The sequence below is a fragment of the Anser brachyrhynchus genome, assembly GCF_964034855.1.
Source record: "Anser brachyrhynchus genome assembly, chromosome: 18".
Classification (NCBI taxonomy): Eukaryota; Metazoa; Chordata; class Aves; order Anseriformes; family Anatidae; genus Anser; species Anser brachyrhynchus.
In genome coordinates, this window is record NC_137711.1 from 3,642,773 (window position 1) to 3,661,259 (window position 18,487).

Here is an 18,487-nt window from a genome sequence, read left to right on the forward strand (position 1 = left end):
TATACAAGCTCTGATGACTCAGTAAACAAATACCTTGAATATGTTGCCTCTGTTTCATCTTCTGTATTACTGGCAAGTTTCCAGTTTGCCCTAACTTGCTGCTGTTGATGCAATCCAATTGGTTGCTGAGGAAGATGTGGTAGATGAGGATGGTGATGGTGTTGATATGGAATAGTGCCTTGACTGAGATAGGCATTATGTTCATTCCATTGCTGTAACCTGGCTTGTTGCTGCTGCCTTATTGTTTCCAAAGCTACATTTCCATGCATACGATCTATAAAAATAGTTTTAAAAAAAAATTTATCTAATGTCCCTTTTAAAAAAAAATCTTTATGTCAGAAAAAAAAATACTTTTTATACAGTATATTCCAGGGCCTATTATCTACTAACTGCATTGCAGTCTATAACCTGGTTATTTAAATTATACGGAAAATCATATAAACATGAATTTTTCTAATAAAGTGCTGAATATTCAAACATGCCTTAAGCAGCAAATTATGCTCAATGACATTACTTATGGAAACTAACCCAACAATGACCCAATTCAGAGCAATATGCCTGGAAAGGTAAATACCTCCTTCATTTTCACTTCAATGTAGTTATAACTGAACACTGAATTTAAATAAAGAAAAAGTCACCTACCTAAAGTGTCCCCTAAGGGCATTCCTGATGGATTCTCTTCAATGAAGTTGTTCAAGTGGGTTGGCAGAACAGGGTTGTGCTGTGCAATAGGCCTCAAAGGATTACTGACTTCTTGTAACATAGGTGGGGGGTGTTGTTCTGAAATCACAGCATCTACAGCAGGAGAATGTGGTCGGTGGGGAATTGGGTTATTAAAAAAAGATTGGCTGGGGCCTGCCTGGTAAGCAGGGGAAAGCTGCGAAGGTTGTGGAGGCTGTTGATTCAAATGATTATGCTGCTGAACTACCTGGCTTTGCTGGGGTGGCATTTGGTTTTGTTGTTCAGGCAAATGATTTTGTTGTTGACTTAAAAGGTTCTGCTGCTGTTGCAGAGGATATGGCTGCCTTGGTATCTGTGACAGGTGCTGGAAGTGGCGATTGGGAACTGCATACTGTGAGTGGGGTGGGGTGAGATGTAGATTCAGCTGCCTGGGGTTAAGATTATCTTTGCGATGAAATTTAGCATTAGGGTAAGCAACATTGGAACGTGACTCCGGGCTTCTATTCTGAGAATTTGTGTCTAAGTCAACCTAGAAAAAGAGAACGGAAAATTTACCTACAGAATTTCAGGAATTAATAAATTAATTAATTCATTTAATAAATTAATTAATTCATTTAACATTAAATAAAGTCTATAAAGCTTCTACAAAATGTGTGCCATTCCTCCGCTGCCCCCCATCATAATATACCACAGAACTACTATTTTCTTTAAGAACAAATATATTCTTCACTATATACTGGACATATATTCAAGAGTCAATTCATTTTAAATCCTTAATAGTCACTACATGAATTTGAATTCTTTTCCCCTCTTGAAGGGATGTAAGTAATTCTACTGTCACTATTCTACTTAGCAAATAATAAAATTAGCAAATAATAAAAAAGAAAAAAAGCACATGAAGAGGTCCAAAAGAGATGGACAGCACCTCATCTCAAAAAACAAACAAAACAAACAAAAAAACAGAACAGTACCTAGAGAAGAAGGGATATTAAAAGAACAATGCAAACCAACCTGCTTCGATTCTACAGGTTTCTTCTCAGGTGTTCGAATTTTACTGATTTCAGGTCCAGCAGTGGTTTCACTTTTACCTAAAAACATTTAAGAAATTTATTAACTAGTTATAATGGAATAATGATATTTTTTGTTTGTTGTTTTTTTCCAGACACGGGAAAATTTAGAGTAACTAGTACCATAGAAATTTAATACAGTTTACCCTAACAATTCTTTTCCTCTCATCTCTGCACTTTGTTCATTAATCATCAATAAGTAGTTCTTCCACCTTAACTATTGCCGATGTTACTTGAAGTTATCACTGGACTGCAGAACAGAAGCAGAACTACTATATATCCCTTCCTTCCCCCCTGTTCTGATTACTTCCTCCTCTGAATACCACAATATTTGAGGTATTCTATTTGTACTGGCAAAACACAGGCTATTCTCTCGACTCTGTATATCCTTCAATTCTATTTAAAAGAGAAAAATAAAGAAAAAAAATCCTTTTCCACGATACCCTACTTAAGCTACAAACTTACTCAAAATGAAACCAATTTACAATGGAATTCCAACAACTCACCATTTCGACTTTGTTCATGTTGCTCCTTGTCTGGATGCTGAAGCTGCTGCTGTTGTCCTATGCTAACTGGTGAATGATGTCCCAGGCCATAAGGTATAGGAGACCCACGCCCATGTGCCTGTAACAGGTTCATATTATATGCCATAGCTGCTTGATGAGTAATGATTCGAGGGTCAACTGCAAACCTACCCTGATACCCCGTCCATGGTACCTACATAATTAAAAAGAAAAGATGCAACCTGGTAAGGTACAATAAAGGAAGTAATGTAACAGGCACATTGATAATGACATCAGTAAGAACCAGCTTCCCGTGCATCAGATGACCTGGCACACTAGCACACAGCTACAGGTAGTGTTGAAAGGGATAGCAAGAACGTAGGCCTAGCAGCAAGGAGCAAAGAGCAAAGATTTTGGCAGACTATTTTTGGCAAGTGTTCTTGTACTGAAATCCATTCCGGTTTCAGTGGTGCCAAGATTAGGTGTGCAAAGATTGATGGACAAATTATATTTTAATAAATTTTATATCCGTTTCTTAATAAATAGAAGTGGGTGAAGTTATAAAAAATAAAGCCCTTTTTCCTAGTAGTTGAAGAGAGATTAGGCTACATGTTAGGGTGAAAACAGAAGTGAACCCCCCTAGCCTGAGGAATTTCTTATAGTCCTTTTATCACCCAGTTTTGTAAACTTGTAACACAGAATGAGTGGGCATACTATACCTCTGCACCCACAAGACACTTAGTGAAGTTAGCTGAACTACTGGCAGAACCAACTATCCGCATGTTAAGAACGACAGGGCCACTCCAGAGTGTCTATTCTACATGTGATACATGCATTGCAGATTGTCTTCCTATTTATTTGAAGTAAAATCCACCTCCTGAAAGCATGTAAAAGAAGTCAGGAATCTTTACAACATTTTAAATTCACTTCTATAAGGAATGCAAAGGAAGACAGCTCTGGATCAACTTAGTTCGATCTTGCCCTGTAGGGAATTTATTAAAAGAAGGCAAATATATGAATAAGAGGAGAGTGCTAGGAAAGGAATCACCAACACTCAGGCTGACAAAGCATCCTTTACTGATGACAGCAGACAAACTCCTCATGTTTTACACTGGTATGGAAACTGACTTAAACAATGCAAAGAGATCATTTTATCTTCTGTGAACTAAACACATTTTACTTCGGTCCCTACTTATTTTGAAGTGTAAAAACTTCCATGCAATTCTTTTTTTAAAATTTCTATTTGCCATCAAAATATGCACTTTGAACTTTAGCTTTAGGCTGCTGTTGCATCTGTGCAATCTCAAATCATCTCCAATAAATTTCTTTTCAAAAGCAGCTGTCTCATTAGTACCTCAGTTTTCCAACTTAACTATTTAAAAGTCCATCCTCAGGGAAGGTGAGCTCACAATACTTATTCCTAATACATTTCTTCTGGTTGGAAATAAATAAAGATATATTAAGCTTGGAACAATAAAACAAAAATTTCAAGTTATCTTGGCTTGATACTAATATAATGTAAGCAAGCATGACAACAATACAGCTGCTGGCCTTCTCATTCCATTTAATTTTATCCATCAAATATAGATTTCTAGTAAGCTAGGAAAAAGGAAAATTACTTGACCTAGAGAAGAAAATCAATCTATAGCTTCCAGTTGATCCAAAACTTACAAGCTACTAGAACTAGAGTTCCTACAGCAAGTCCCCTGTATGGGGGCCATAACCTGTATTTCAGTAGAGGACTCAAGTAATTTAAAAAAAACACTAATGAGGTGTATGCAAATGCTTAGGAATGGCATTAAGCACATATGCATGGCAGGTTCCATGTCCTTCATACAGACAATGCCCACATTACTCCACAACATCACTTCTGAAGCTTTTGTTCTTTCCTTCCTATTTTCTACCTGGAATGTGACTGTAAAGGTTAGAATTAAATCAGAGTGCTTCTTTAATTCACATGAGCTTTGCTGGGTTAGTTTTATACATAATGCAAAATTCCATATGAAATGTAGCTCAAGAGACCTGATTAGGGATCTTCACTGTGTTCTCAAATGCCATAAAGAAAGGGATTGGAAACGAAACAGGTTCACTATGAAGTTCTGGAAGGGGAAAACATCCCAGCATGCTTATTTTTCTTATCACTACACTTCAGACACCTTGCACTGCAGACATCCAAAGCTGGTGATTTAAACTGCATAAAGCCAATAAAGAAAAACAAGCTCTGTCTGAATCGCCTACGTCTCTACAATGATTAAGAAATGGACTAGGCAATTAATTCACACGCAGGTATCTGAAGTCAGATGAGAGATCCCACTGGTGTCTCTATGCCTAGAGCTGAAAAAATACATTAAATGGCATTAACATGAAATTGCTTTTAGGCTGCCTGGAGTTATTTGTGGAAACAACATTTTTAAGTCCTCCTTTTCTGGCGGTCCTTGGTAGAGTCACTCACAGAAACAGCTAAGGACACATACTTGAAGTGAAGTACTGGAACAGTCAACAAAATATTCAATAGTTTGATTTCTTTTATATACAATAAATGGTGAGGGAATAAAAGAAATGAATTCTTACAGGCAAAGGCACAGACATGACCATGTTTCCTCCATAGACAGCAGGTACATATAGAATACTTGTCCCAGTGTGTGGATCTATCCTTTGAACAGGACTTGGAGATTTCCCCAGGTTGGGGTGAGGTCCCAGAGGAGGAGGGGGAGGAGTATATGCTCGGATAGGATTTCCTATTAGGACAGAAGGATTGGGCTGAACTGAAAAAAAAAAAAAAGAAAAAAGAAAAAAGAGAATATGAAGTCTATTACTTTCTTTTTTTCATCCTAATAGCATCTATCTTTATAAAGCATACTGGCAACATTAACAGGATAGGTCTGATATACTGAGAAAAAGCATTAATCATATATCAAACCCTGTAAACAATTTCAGAAATTTGAAGAGGCAGAAAGTATGAGTTGAGATATAGAAAACAGGTCGCTGGTAACTGCATTAAAGAATGTCCCAAACCAATTAAACATGCTGACAGTAAGAGAAGCTGTTAAACACTGCATCAAACTATCATCCTCCTTTCTCTAGCAGGGAAGACAAGATTTAGATTAATGCTGTTTTAAATTAATAACAAAATTCTTAAGCTGTTGCATGCTATCTTGCAAAAAAGTGTGCTCAGTAATATATTGTACTGTCATATATCCAGATAAGTTCAAAATATATTGTATAACACCGCATGCAATAGAATGTCCTAACTCTTACAGTGCAAATACGCCGGTACAGCATTTTACATCAGGTATGTCAAAAAGCTATTTTTTAAACAGTCCAATGTCTATACTGTGATAAAGCTATAAAGTCAGTGCACACAATACCTGTGAAGGAACAGCCTTGGAAATACCTAATGTTCACTTAACAGTCTTATAGTCTGTTTCCCAAGAGCACACAAGAGGTAAATGGCTTTCAAATAGAGTAGACCAGATACTCTATTCATGTCAAATTACTATAAACTTGACTGAAGCCAAATCAGTGTGAGCTCAGAGGAGTTCCTTCAGTAGCAGCAGATACTTACCAATTCCATCAGGTGGGAAATGGTCGTTCTGGTTATGAAGATGGACCTTGCCCTTTAAAGGGGAAAAATAATAATAGTAATGCTTTGCAGACTTTGCATAAATGCTTTGCAGACTTTGCATAAAACAAAGCTTTGTTTATTATTTCAAGTGAATTTCATAATTGAATCAAATACAAGATAGTTTTAAAGAAATTAGCTGAACATTTTATTCTTATACATTCAATTGTACAGTTCCATCATCTGACTATGAATTCTCAAACTTGAATACTAAATGCCAATAATTCAATTAACCAGTGAGTCATTACCAGTGCCTCTGGGGATGCTCGCTCCCAAGGCCTGTCTTCAGATGCAAGGAGAGTTACCATGAGCTTCTTTGGGTTTTCTTTCTCACTATTTTATCTCCTGCTGTTTCACTTCTTTCAGGAACAGCACCCAGTGCTAACATAACCCTCAGCAATCCTGTCCAGTGGCAGCTCTCAATGCAAATGTCTATTTTCTTCTCCAGGTTCCAGCTCAAGAACCTTGGACACTTGGAACTAGGCAGCTGCCACCAGTTTCATGCAGTTGCTCACCCAAGCTCCTTAGAAAACACCTCCCTACACTTTATCTTCAGAAGTAGATTCATCTTTTCCCCTTAGTTATTGCACCCCAAAATTGCAATATAGAACCAGAGCACTCCAGAGAATTAATCTGTTTTCCCCTGGTGAATTATACATTAGAAAATGAGGTTAACCGAACCGAGTTACCCCGCCTGAGTTCATGAGTTTACAGCATCAACTAAGTAGTTAATATTCATAAACTGTGAGCACATAGTCTAATGTCAGTATGTTCTTAAATATTTTGCAGAAGAGGAATATCTTACTTAATTTGGGCCTAAATAATTTCACAAATTTAAAATAAATGTAAAAACCCTTTGATGCTGCAGAACTTTTCTTGCCCAGGAGATAATTTTAGGCAGTTTTCCAGCAGTCTGAGCAAATTAGTCAGGATACCAAGACAGGTTGCTTGACAATGTTGATTCATGCATAAACTAGATTAAAGAACTGGTCTCTGAATCCCTCCTCTCCCTCCCTTGTATAAGTGAATTATTGAAAAATAAATTAATAATTACTTTTCATTACATTACAGTACTTAAATCTGAATCTTGTTCTCTTTACTGAATAGGCAAATTGAAACAAAACTTGGAGAAGCTACATTCCTTAACAATCACTCATGATTAATACAAAGCATTTCTCTATCTATTATGTTGTCAGTTAGCATCAAGCTAGATGCACAGAAGCATACCAAATCTCTGTTCTACCTACCATACTTGTAATTTATAGGTGCTTTATATATTTTTAAAAGCAAAACAGTGAATAACAAATTCAAAAGAATTGCTGTCCTGTTAAACAGGAGCCTCAGCATGCAACCGTATCAGATTTTCAAATGCAAATGAACTGGGACCATTTTTGTGTTGCGGAAGGGAGGTGCTGGCTTTGTCTTTTCCCCTTTTTTCTTTTAATAGTTCTGATGCCTTAATGACTTTATGATAATTAGTTAAAAACTTAACTGTTATCCTTAACTGTTAAAGGCACCTGGAAGAAAATCACACTGAGGTTTACGTAACTCCAGGCAGTTAACAGCCTTGCCACTCCCAAGGATCCTCCCTTAGTCAACAGACAGGAGACGGGAGTATTCTCCAAAGACTTAACCAGACCTGTGGTCCTCACAGACGACGCATCCCGATTAAGTGTCCAAATCCAGGCCGAAAAGCTGGAACATAGGCAGTGAGCGGGAGCAGGCTGAGCTGTGAAATTCAGAGCCTCATTTTCTGTATGCTGACTACCCTGCAGGAAGCTCCAAGTTCTGAAAACTTGGTTTCCACATCATCACCTTTTATTAAAGGCTGTGCCTGTCCAATTCTGCTATTCTTTCTGCACTTCCACCATCCCTGGCCAAGCCACACAAACGTGGCCAAAGGCAGATGCTGTCCCAGGCGCTGGGGCTGTGCAGCACACCGCCCAGAGCTGCCAGCTCCATTCTAGCTGCCTGGCTCTCAGTGACAGGACTGAAACTTGTTTTCTTCTTTAAACAGAAGTTTTTAATAACCTTAAATAAATCTTTTTATTTTTAAATCCTTAAAAAATAAAACGAGCAGTTCTGCTGAATATGAATGTGCCATTTTTACAAAACTACATTTCACTGCCTGTATAAAACAAGATCTGAACTGCACAAATGTCCATAAACTCAGCACAAAACAGTGTCTGATACACTGTTCTCATTTTTCAGTATAAAATACTAGGATTTTTCAGCACTAGGATTTTAGCCTTTTAACTTTTTATATTAAATACTGTACTTGGGAGGCCCAAAGCAAGCTAAGCTACCCATCTGCTTTTAAAACTTCAGCAAAGGGAAATGTTTCACTTATCACAGCCACTTTCTGTATACATTTGAGTATTACCTGCAGACTTTGTCTGCTTCTGCACATGCTAGCTGTCAGTTGTATTTAGAGGGAAGAGATTTCATTATAGTTACACAGATGGTTAAAACACTTCAGTTAAAACTCAAAATACAGTGCTGGCAGTTTCAAAGTGTGCCTTCTGATTTTTATTGCATATGTGTATAGTTTACTAACAAACTGGAAGGAAAAAAAACCAGTCTATTCTCAGGACTCCCACTTTTTTTTTCCTTTTTAAATGTAATTATATCTGCATTTTCAAATACATTTTTATTCCATAAATTAGAAGTATCAATACAGTGATATTTTAAAAAAGCCTTCAAGAGAAGTGAGACAGTAACAACGACTGTTTATAGACAATTTTTTAATTTATGGTTTTCTGTAAGTGTAGTGTTTTGACACATTGCTAGATGCTTTAGAAATCTGGTGTTTGTTTCTGAGAGTAATGCATCTGGATGAAGAAATCAAATGTTATCACTTAGAAAATCTCTTTTTGGACAGACCGCCAAAGGGAAGGCTTCCTATTTTGTATTGTTAATGTTGGGGGGGGGGGTTGTTTGTTTGGTTTGGTTGTTTACTTTTTAAGTGGTAAAAATGTCATTTCAGTTATATAGCCTGCAACAAAAATGCAAAGCTATGGAAAATATTTACATTTCTTCTTTCATGTGCAACAGAATTCATCACGGAAGTTGACAACCTGCATTTTACCTGCATCTCTAAACGCAATTTAATTAATTATAACTCAAACAATTTTGAAATAAACTACAAAGAACTATTTAAAAGAATTAATTACTAAGATACCATAAAACAGCTCTAAAAATTCAGTGTTATTCTTTATCGTCTTAAGGAAGCAAGGACTCTTATTTTCATCACTTCCTCACCTACTTTTATGAAAAGAGATGAGAAAATTATCACTGAGCGGTAACTGCACTTATCTGTCCTCGTGACGCTGGTGAGATCTGGCCTTCTGAAGGACATTGTCAGTGAGATAATCTAGGCATTATACTGTATTACTACATATTTCTAATGAAATCAAACAGTTATCTTACATAAGCCCATGAATTTTATATGTGATTTTTAGATCAAATCTTTTGCAGCTCTTATTTTGTTGTTTCCTTCTACTCCCTGCCACTGTTTACACCAACCTGCTGTTTCCTGGGGGTACCATCAACAGAAGCTACTTGGGATAGGGATTGTTGCTGGTTCTGAGGTTTCATTTGGCTTCTCTAACCACTGAGGCTAAGACTGATGACTGAAGTTCATCAGAGTCTTTGAAACACAGTCAATGAATATGCCGAAGCGACGCAAGGCACATATATTAGTAAGGGAACAAGGCTTTACCAACTCAAGTTATTGCCAAATAAAGTCAAGAGCCCTCACTTGAAAATGCTGAGCATCCCTGCAGAATTTGCATTTATATCTGATTGCATTGATGCCATTTTAAAATAACAGCTTGCCCCATAAACCTTTCACATCATTTCCCAATATGCATTTCTACATTCACTTCCACTTCCTGACAAAGTTCGTTATCGCTGAAACTTTACCTTTGGTGGCGACTGCTGCTGCTTGGTGGTATTCGCTGAATGTTGGTGTCGAAGAGCTCGGGGAATAAACTCAGGAGCCAGTGGGTTCAACACATAGGTTTTCTTTAACTCCAAAGCTTCCAACTGAGCTTTGATCTGTTCAAATGTGATACCGTGGAGACTTTCATTCTCATGACATAGGGCAATAAACCTTTCCCAAAATTTCCTATGGAAACAATTTTTAGAAACAATAAAAAGGAGTAAGACTCAATGGCTGCCATTAAAATTAAAATGGATTGTATATAACCAAGTCAATTTTTATCTTTCCTGTATGCTCCTTGTACACACCAAGCCACCAATCCTGCAACTTGATCCATTCATCTGAACCCCAGAGCATAATGCAAAGCTCCCTAGACACTTAATGGACATACGGGTCTGTCTGCGCAGATCAGACTGCAGCACTGGATCTATACCACATTTAATATTAACATCAGGGACGGATCTTAACTTGGAATTTCTCCCTGAAAGACTAAACATTAGTAAATGCAATGCTTCAAATTCTGGAAAGCATCTGATTTACAGAATTTATTAAACCTCAAGGAGTCACTGGCATGGTAAAGGTTTCCAGTCCCAGAAGATTCTATGAATATAGGCAGATCATTCAGTTCCAGTGTCACAAATACCAAGTTGCTACATACCCTCCTCAAAACTACTCTTGTGAAGCTCTTCAGACTCGCATAAAGATTAATGTGTCCAAAGTATCTAGAGGGCCTTTGAGGTCCTCTTGTGGAAGACAAATAAAACCATGTTTTTTATTGCATGTCAGATCTTTCTGTAACGTATGGAAGAAATTTGGAGCCAGATGACACATGAGTTTCTCTGTGGTAATTCTATACCCAACTTTTTTCAGGGGGTGAAGGGCTTATTTAAATCATGTAATAAAAAAAGAATCCTACCTCTCTTCTGCTTTCTCATGACATGTCTTTTTATTGTTTATAAATTCCTTTCATTTTTAACATCTGTATGGGGATCTACACACAAAGTTTAGACTTGCATTGCGCCCCCCCAGGAACTTTTTGGGAGAAGTTACTTAAAAGATATTTAAATGAGGTCGGAAGATATGACTTAAAAGAAAAAAATGATGGAAGTATTCTCTTGGAAAAAAATAAATCAAGAGTAATGAAAGAGTTTTAAAAAAGGACTAAAAAGACAATGATCTAAGAGGTGCGTTGCATTTGACTAACTCCCCTCCTTAATGTCCCAACACAGATTAAAATTAAAGGACTGAGGAAAAACAACAATAGTAGATAAATATTTACAATATGTATAATTATATTTAATTGCTCTATTATATAATGATTGTAAATAATTGCTAACAACCCAATACTGTTTTGTACATTATGAGATGTCAAATAAAAGAGCATGTAATGTATTTCAATTACACACACAATTTCTACAGAAACTAAGATAGTAACAACAGCGTTTGTCCCAGGATACCTTCACAGAGCCATACAGAGAACAGGAAGGCTCATTTTTATAGGTACCACATCATCCTACCTAGATGAAGGGGGTTATGTTGTTTGGTTGTTTGTTTTAGTTTGATCTCGGTTTGGTTTAAGTTAAATATTTTGTTCCTCATTGTAGTTCACCCTTTAATAATAAGGTCTGGCCAATAAGCAAGCTTACTTCAATGTTGTCTCCCTGAACCTATAAAATGAGAGACTGCTGCATACTAATTATAATAGCTGTGTCATGCTTTGCTGAGTAGCTGCCTTCTGTGGAAAAGGATAGATGCCTTTCTTGAAAGAATATTCTAATTTAGGTGCAAGATGGCTCCTTTTCTTAATTTCACTTTAAGGCAAATATATCTTGCAACATTTTGAGCGAAGATTAAAAACCAAAATGAAATAATTCACTGGGATGCTTTAATGATGGAACTCCCTCTGATTAATCAATTCAGTCACCAAACCCACTGCCAAGTACCACAAATCCACTGAGACCCATACATTTTTGCTTAAAATGCTCCAAGCAGTCTCTCTACACATGGAACACTTGTACTGGGGTGTAAGAACAGAGAATAAAATACTGCTGTCTCCATCTTCCAGTGTGCTCTTGAGTTTAAAGGGAGTGTCTGCCAAAACAGCCCTGTCTTGTCTGATTGTAACACACAGAAATGTAATGATTACCCTGGGCATACTTCACAAAGCTCTCTACAACTATCCTTACAGAGTCTTGACTCATTTTGACAGGTATTAGAATATTTATAAAATTCAAGTACTCTCTAAACTTTTTTGAGGTCTGTTTTTCCTAACGAAATGTCACTTCTTTCAGACTTCTATACTCCCGTTGTACGAAAAAAGAACCATCTTTCCCGCAGTGTGCCTGAGCCCCTCCAGCACTATTTTCAAAGACTGAATGTTCAATTATTCATTGATACAAGACAATGGTGTATTGAAAGCAAAGCTTGAGATACATCCTAATAAAGCTCCAGTCCTTCTTGTTTCTTAATTATCTTTTTTGTTCTATAATTCTGAACAGCGTATACATATATAAACAGCTGCTGGTCTTAGAATGGCTAACACAATCCCTAACTGCCAACACTGTCACTTAGGTAACAGGTAACCTGTTATACTCATATGTTCCATTTTACTATTCTTGTATTTTAACAGGCTTTTGCACAGAGATATTTTGAAAGGGTCATATGCAGAGAAACTGCCGAGCTCCTGTATTTGAAAGCTGGGTTCCTTTTCACTATCTAACTTAAACCTCAGCAGCCAGACCTGTGTGAAAATCCAAGAGATCATCATCTCCCCTGGGATTTAGAAAGTTTAAAGGAAATTCCTATTCCCCCACAAAAGCTGTACTTAGGTAGTTACAGAACCAATACCGGTCCTAGGTGTTAACTATGGATTAACTAGCCACCTGACTTAGATAACATTGTGCATTTTGACTGTGGGAAAAGGAAGTAAAATTTATCAACTAAGGGCAATTTAGGAAGAAGTAATAACAGCAATCTCAGTCAGCACATCACAGCAACCTCCAGAGAGGAATCATGCATCTCTGCAGTGCAGGTCAGTGAACTGGAGCCTGCACCAAGCAGACTAACAGACACTTGTCATTTGTGGGTTAAGTGCTCAGGAACACAGAGATCTTCCTGATCAGTTAAACTACATCACGTCTGAAAGGGAAAACCAAAATAAAACTACAACTGTTACTTTTCAGTTACTTTTCACATGCCCCCAGCAGATAAGTAGTTAAATTCAGGTTATATTTCTTAAATGCAGTAAACAAAGGTTTAGGTTTCACTTGGGCTTTTCAGTTCTAATCTTTGAAAACCACATCCACGTTCAATACAGCAGAAGAATACTGCTCAGGAAAATAGAATACAATGTATATGTAACAACTGACTAATACATATTTTTAGTTTTATTATACTAATGCAGTCAGTGCACTGCTTCCTTTCTTCCAGAAAAAAGCCTCAGGGCTTATCTCTGATCATCTTAGCATATCAGGTCTTCCACTGAAAAAGAAACGTTTGAAGAACAAGAACTTGGTATCCTTAACATCGCTGCTTACATCTCTTAGCATTTTGCACATTTCTTCATTTAGGTCTATAAAAAGTAAATTCACTCAAATCTTGTTCAGTTTTTTCCTAGTGTCACAAAGACATATAAAAACACAAACACTTTTTCTCGTTCTTCTACCTTCATGACTGTCATAATGTTCAACTTAAAAATCCTAAATTACATCAGAACTTTTTTGAACTTGAAATTATATTACTTTTATTTGTTACAAGTATACTGAAAAAAAAAATTAAAGTGAAGCATCTTCAATTGTTAATGCCAAGTACAGATTAGAACTGTAAATACATAAAAGACAATGACCAGCTGGTAGACCACTCTTTCTCCATAGGTTGTTACCCATGATAATACTGATCCTGGATGAGAAGGTAAAAACAGAACAAAGTAAGTAGAAGACAGATTTGTCCACCCTTAGAAGATATTAAAATGCTCTGCCTCTCATCTGTAGCCATCTTCTTCACTAGCGTTGTTTAAAAAAGAAAAAAAAAAATCTCTTCCCTTGCCTCTAGATGTACTAATCAGAGCAGCCCTTGCACAGCTGTATACTTCAGCTCCAGAAGATACTTGGTAGATGGCATCTCAGGAGTTACTGCAGCACAGGCTGACACTGCTCACTCTACATGAGGTTACAGTTGCCTGCTCAGTCTGAGCTTAAGCTTCAGCAGCGTACTTTGGACAAGCTGAAATCATGCTGCAGGCTCAATCAAGCCTTTGCAAGAGGTGGGTATACAATTAATGCTTTGCCATCTTTGTGGCATCTCTGTGGATATAAATGTGGGGAACTTCAAATTTATTATATGGTTATTTTAAGGATTTAAATATATCATGTCTTATATGGCAGCTAAAAGAACATCCATTGTTTTTTAAATCCATCAGTCATACAAATATTTTCTAGCATTCGTAGTTCTGATTAAGTAAAGAACATTTATAAAGTACCTGCATCTCCCGATAGAACATAAAGCAATAGGATCTCCCACCACAGCTACCAAGGATTGTGCTCTTGTAATGGCAGTGTTGAGAAGTTTGTAATTAGACAGAAAACCATAATCCAAGTCTTCTGTTGAATCCTCCAGTAACTGCTCTTTCCTTTTAATTGGTGTTTGCTTATGTTTGCACGTATGCCGCGTTCGTACTGTGCTGAGAAACAACACTCTAAACTGTTTTCCTAAAATGAAACAAAAAATAAGTGTCTGAGATAATTTTAGCTATTTCTGTTAGTAACACAATCAGACCACTGCACTTGCCAGCCAGATTTCACACCTATATATTCTGAAGAATTGATAGCTACCCTTCACATGAAGAGCTTTATGCAAGAATAAGATTTAAATTTTTTAAAAGATGCACTATAAATAGCATTTTCTATTACAAGAATATTTCCTCTATAAAAAAATTATTTTTCATCTCAATACTAATCACTCCAGAACTTTCTGAAATTCTAATCATCTTTACAGTGTTTCCATTCAGCCAACAACAAATCTTGCATTAATTTATTCTATCTTAAAGGAAAAAATTGCTCTGGACATATCTCGTTTCATATTGAGCAATTCTCTCAAATATATGGCTTATATATGACGTATGTAACTATCATGAAAAAAAAAAAAAACAGATCACACCACTCACCGTCACTCAGTTACTTATCTTCCTTTGTTTATTACTGACTAAAAGTGCAACCTAGCAACAGGCTATGCCTACACAAAATTCTTATGTTATCAAAGTGATCCCAGGGACAAACCCCTAAGTTTGTGGACCCCTTTTTACATTCTATTCTATAAACAGAAAATCAGTAAAACATTGAGGGTAAAGTCTTGCTACATTTTAATCTGGAACTCTGTTCTCCTCCTTACAAGGAAAATACATCAGTTTTCACAGTTTTCAATAAATCAATTTATTCTTAAAATACGCTTGAACTTATTTTTGAGTATATATATATCCATGACTTTATTATTTTGCTATTCTATGTTGGAATAACAGCTAATCAGCAAACTTGCCAGTTTCATTCTGACTCATGACTCTCTTCATTCTGACTCAAATCAGTTTCATGGGCTGTATCACAGGTCTCCCTTTGTTCAGATCCCTTTAAGATTTTAGTACATCTTATTTAACTTCAACAGTCAGATTTTAAACTTCCTTAGCATATCTTTGAGACATATAAGTATTACTTACCCTGAACGTTTAGCACTCTCTCTACACTGACATCAGACAGCCTTTTTTTCCGAAGTTCAGCACGAATTCTGAACACTTGATCAGCATAAGGTGTTACGACACCTATACTGCCATCATCCAATTTGCCCCAGGCAACAGGCCATTTTCTTCTTAATTCCTCAACACGCTCTACTACTTCAAACACCTTAAAAGAAAGTCAGAATCCTTAAAAGAATGCTTGAATGAAGATCATTCTTTGATATGGAAAGAGAATTTGAATTTTAAAGCCCTAAGACATTTAAATCACACAGCATCACACAGCCTTACTGAACAAGCAATAATACTATTGTGTTCTATACTGATACTTTAAAATGTTATGTATTAAAACAATGCATTTAAAGTATTTACTATGCACTACCTTTTTTAACCTTGAACTAAAATTTTGCCCACAAAAATGTCAGCTTTAAAGTACAAACTGGGAAATGATATTAATAACCTTAATTTTCATACTTATGATCTTACTAAAATGTCAAGTGCTGTAGAACCTTTCTGATCATATTTACCTCATTTCTATAAGTAAATATACTGTCTAGATGGGGATTATTTAATTTTTACTCTGGATTTTACATATGTCATATTTCAGTTTGAAAATTCAAGAAAAAAGACCATGTATACCAGAGCACATTCACTTCCCATTCCAAAGGATACAATCAGGAGTTTCAGATTATTCATCAACTGCTACTTCATCTCAATGAGACAGAATTAAGTGTGCTACCTGAAAAGACTAACGAACAATAAAATTTGAAAAAACGCCTCCTATGAGGAGACAGGCTCAAAGTAACCTCCTGCCAAAATGTGCCAGGCATAGTGACTTCTGTTTGGTTGGTTGGTTTAACTTTGGAAGATTTTTTTTTTTAATTTTGGAGGATTTATTATTATTATTATTAAGATATTTACATTCAATGTCATTCAATAAATGTCAATTTATCATTCAATAAGCATTCAGTGCCATTCAGTATTTATTTACCTACTTAAGGTACGATAACTGACGAACGCAGTTTTCCTTCAGCATCACAAATGCAAGCTCACTCTCCTAATAGTAGCTAAGCAGTCTTTCCTACAAGAGCTTTACGTATTCTTAAATTTCTTCTCTTCTCTATCCAATCAGTTATCTTTATCTGTGAGAATGGAGTGTTAAAACTAAATTTATTGCTCTTAGCTTTTATATTTTTTCTTCTTCAACTTGATAAGTGTGAATTCTAGGGGCTTTCACAGATATTTCTGGAATATGAAAAACCATATAAATCATAATGGGTATAGACAAATGATATTCATAAAGCATACTATTTCTTAACTACTGAAAATCTGTTGTTTCATGCTGACTTCTTACAATCTAACATCTGACTATATGACATTCTCATTTAAGTATGTATTTTTAAAAAGCAAATCTAAACTGGGACAGATTACTGAAAGATTTAGAATTCTTTAAAAAAATCATGAGGAAATGAATAAAGTGAAAAGACTTATTAATCCTAAAAAAATAACAAATAGTTTATTGTTATATTTCAGGTTTTCAGAATACAGTGAAAACATCTGGCAGGTTTTGAGCAAGTCCTGAATATAGCTTTGCACAATATAAATTCTCATATTTAAAAGCTAATTCTGCTAACAAAGTATATTAGAATAAACTTCAAGACCTGTAAAAAGCATAGCACAAATAAAAGGATCTTCTGCCAATATTTCAGTAAGCTTTTGAGACAGAGTATAGCTTTGGTTTGAATTAACACCATAGAGATACATTTTAGAGTTAATACCAAAAAGAAAAGTTTATTTTCCTGACTGATAGTTAATATATGCACCAATGAACTACAAAATGCCCCGATACAAGTTTCGATTAAAGGCCAGACAGAAAAAATCTCCCTCATCATCTGAATTTCAGTTTATATTGGTGATTAAGCAGCTGTTGTCCTTCTTTTCTGCCTGTAGCTATTAATGACTCACAATTTTCAGACAGTTACTGGGCCACTGAAGATATTTAAAGCATTTTTTCCAACTTTTTTTTTTTTTAAATGGCAAAGCAGTACAAGTACACTGATGAAAGCAGTCAGATGCCTTCAGTGATGTGTCCAGGAGTCATTGGAGGCTGAAATGCACCTATGTGTCTTTTTTTTTTTATTTTTTAACCTCAGAGGAAGGAATGATAAAAAATAGTTTTTGAAGAATACCTGTAAGTGTGAAATAAACATTTTGAGAATAAATTCTCACAAAAAAAAATCTCATCTGCACATGATCAATTAGACACCAATCCTAAACATATTCAAGCAAATATGAAATGTTACTGCAGAGAACTCTTATCTGAGTGGGAACATTTCTACAACAGTAGAAGAAATTTAAGTTTTACTTCAAATTGCAGTTACTCTCAGTTGCTAAGATACATCCATCAGACTGTCACAAAAATTATCAGGAAAGACATCCTGAAGAATGAGCCTAAGAGAACTGTAAGCAGCTTGCAATTTGCAAAGAGAAAAAGAAGATAAATTAGTGGAAATGTTTACTACAATTGCAACGTTCACTACTCCATGTTTAGCAAACTTCATGTTTCTCTCTCCCATTAGACAACAATTTATGCCTTCCACCCACACTGAGCGTAAACCAAGAAATTTTGGGGTAAGGGGGCTTTAAGAAAACAATCATGAATTAAACCAAAGAAGAGTTACCTCTGCATTATTGTAAAAAGCTGTACTATTTTTTTCCTGCACATCTTCTCCACGTGCTGTGAAGAAAGTTAAAGGGTAGAAATCTTTGTGTGCTGGCTGCTTTCCACTTGCCATCAATTTGCCTTCATAGAAAAGTTCAGATGTGTAACTGTAGCAAGGCAAAACAGAATAAAATGTGGAGTCTACATATGAGCTCACTGCTAAAATACTCAAATTTCACTGGTAAAATATGCAATCACGAAATACTTCATAAGGAAAACCACTGATTACT

General features: G+C 36.0%; 1 protein-coding gene across 5 annotated transcripts in view; it reads right to left on the reverse strand.

Annotated features, from left to right (window-relative positions):
• HELZ (helicase with zinc finger) overlaps positions 1-18,487 on the reverse strand; it is an 83,234-nt gene that overhangs the window by 7,508 nt on the left and 57,239 nt on the right. For 4 of the 5 annotated variants that reach the window (XM_080561130.1, XM_080561128.1, XM_080561129.1 and 1 more), the window contains 10 exons: positions 18,217-18,364; positions 15,521-15,704; positions 14,294-14,522; positions 9,798-10,002; positions 5,817-5,868; positions 4,823-5,016; positions 2,255-2,465; positions 1,693-1,769; positions 643-1,210; positions 34-274 (listed from right to left, as the gene is read on the reverse strand). In XM_080561130.1, the coding sequence (XP_080417256.1) occupies positions 34-274; positions 643-1,210; positions 1,693-1,769; positions 2,255-2,465; positions 4,823-5,016; positions 5,817-5,868; positions 9,798-10,002; positions 14,294-14,522; positions 15,521-15,704; positions 18,217-18,364 (2,109 nt within the window). The remainder of the gene's footprint in view (positions 1-33; positions 275-642; positions 1,211-1,692; positions 1,770-2,254; positions 2,466-4,822; positions 5,017-5,816; positions 5,869-9,797; positions 10,003-14,293; positions 14,523-15,520; positions 15,705-18,216; positions 18,365-18,487) is intronic. The other variant, XM_080561131.1, reaches the window with a different exon arrangement.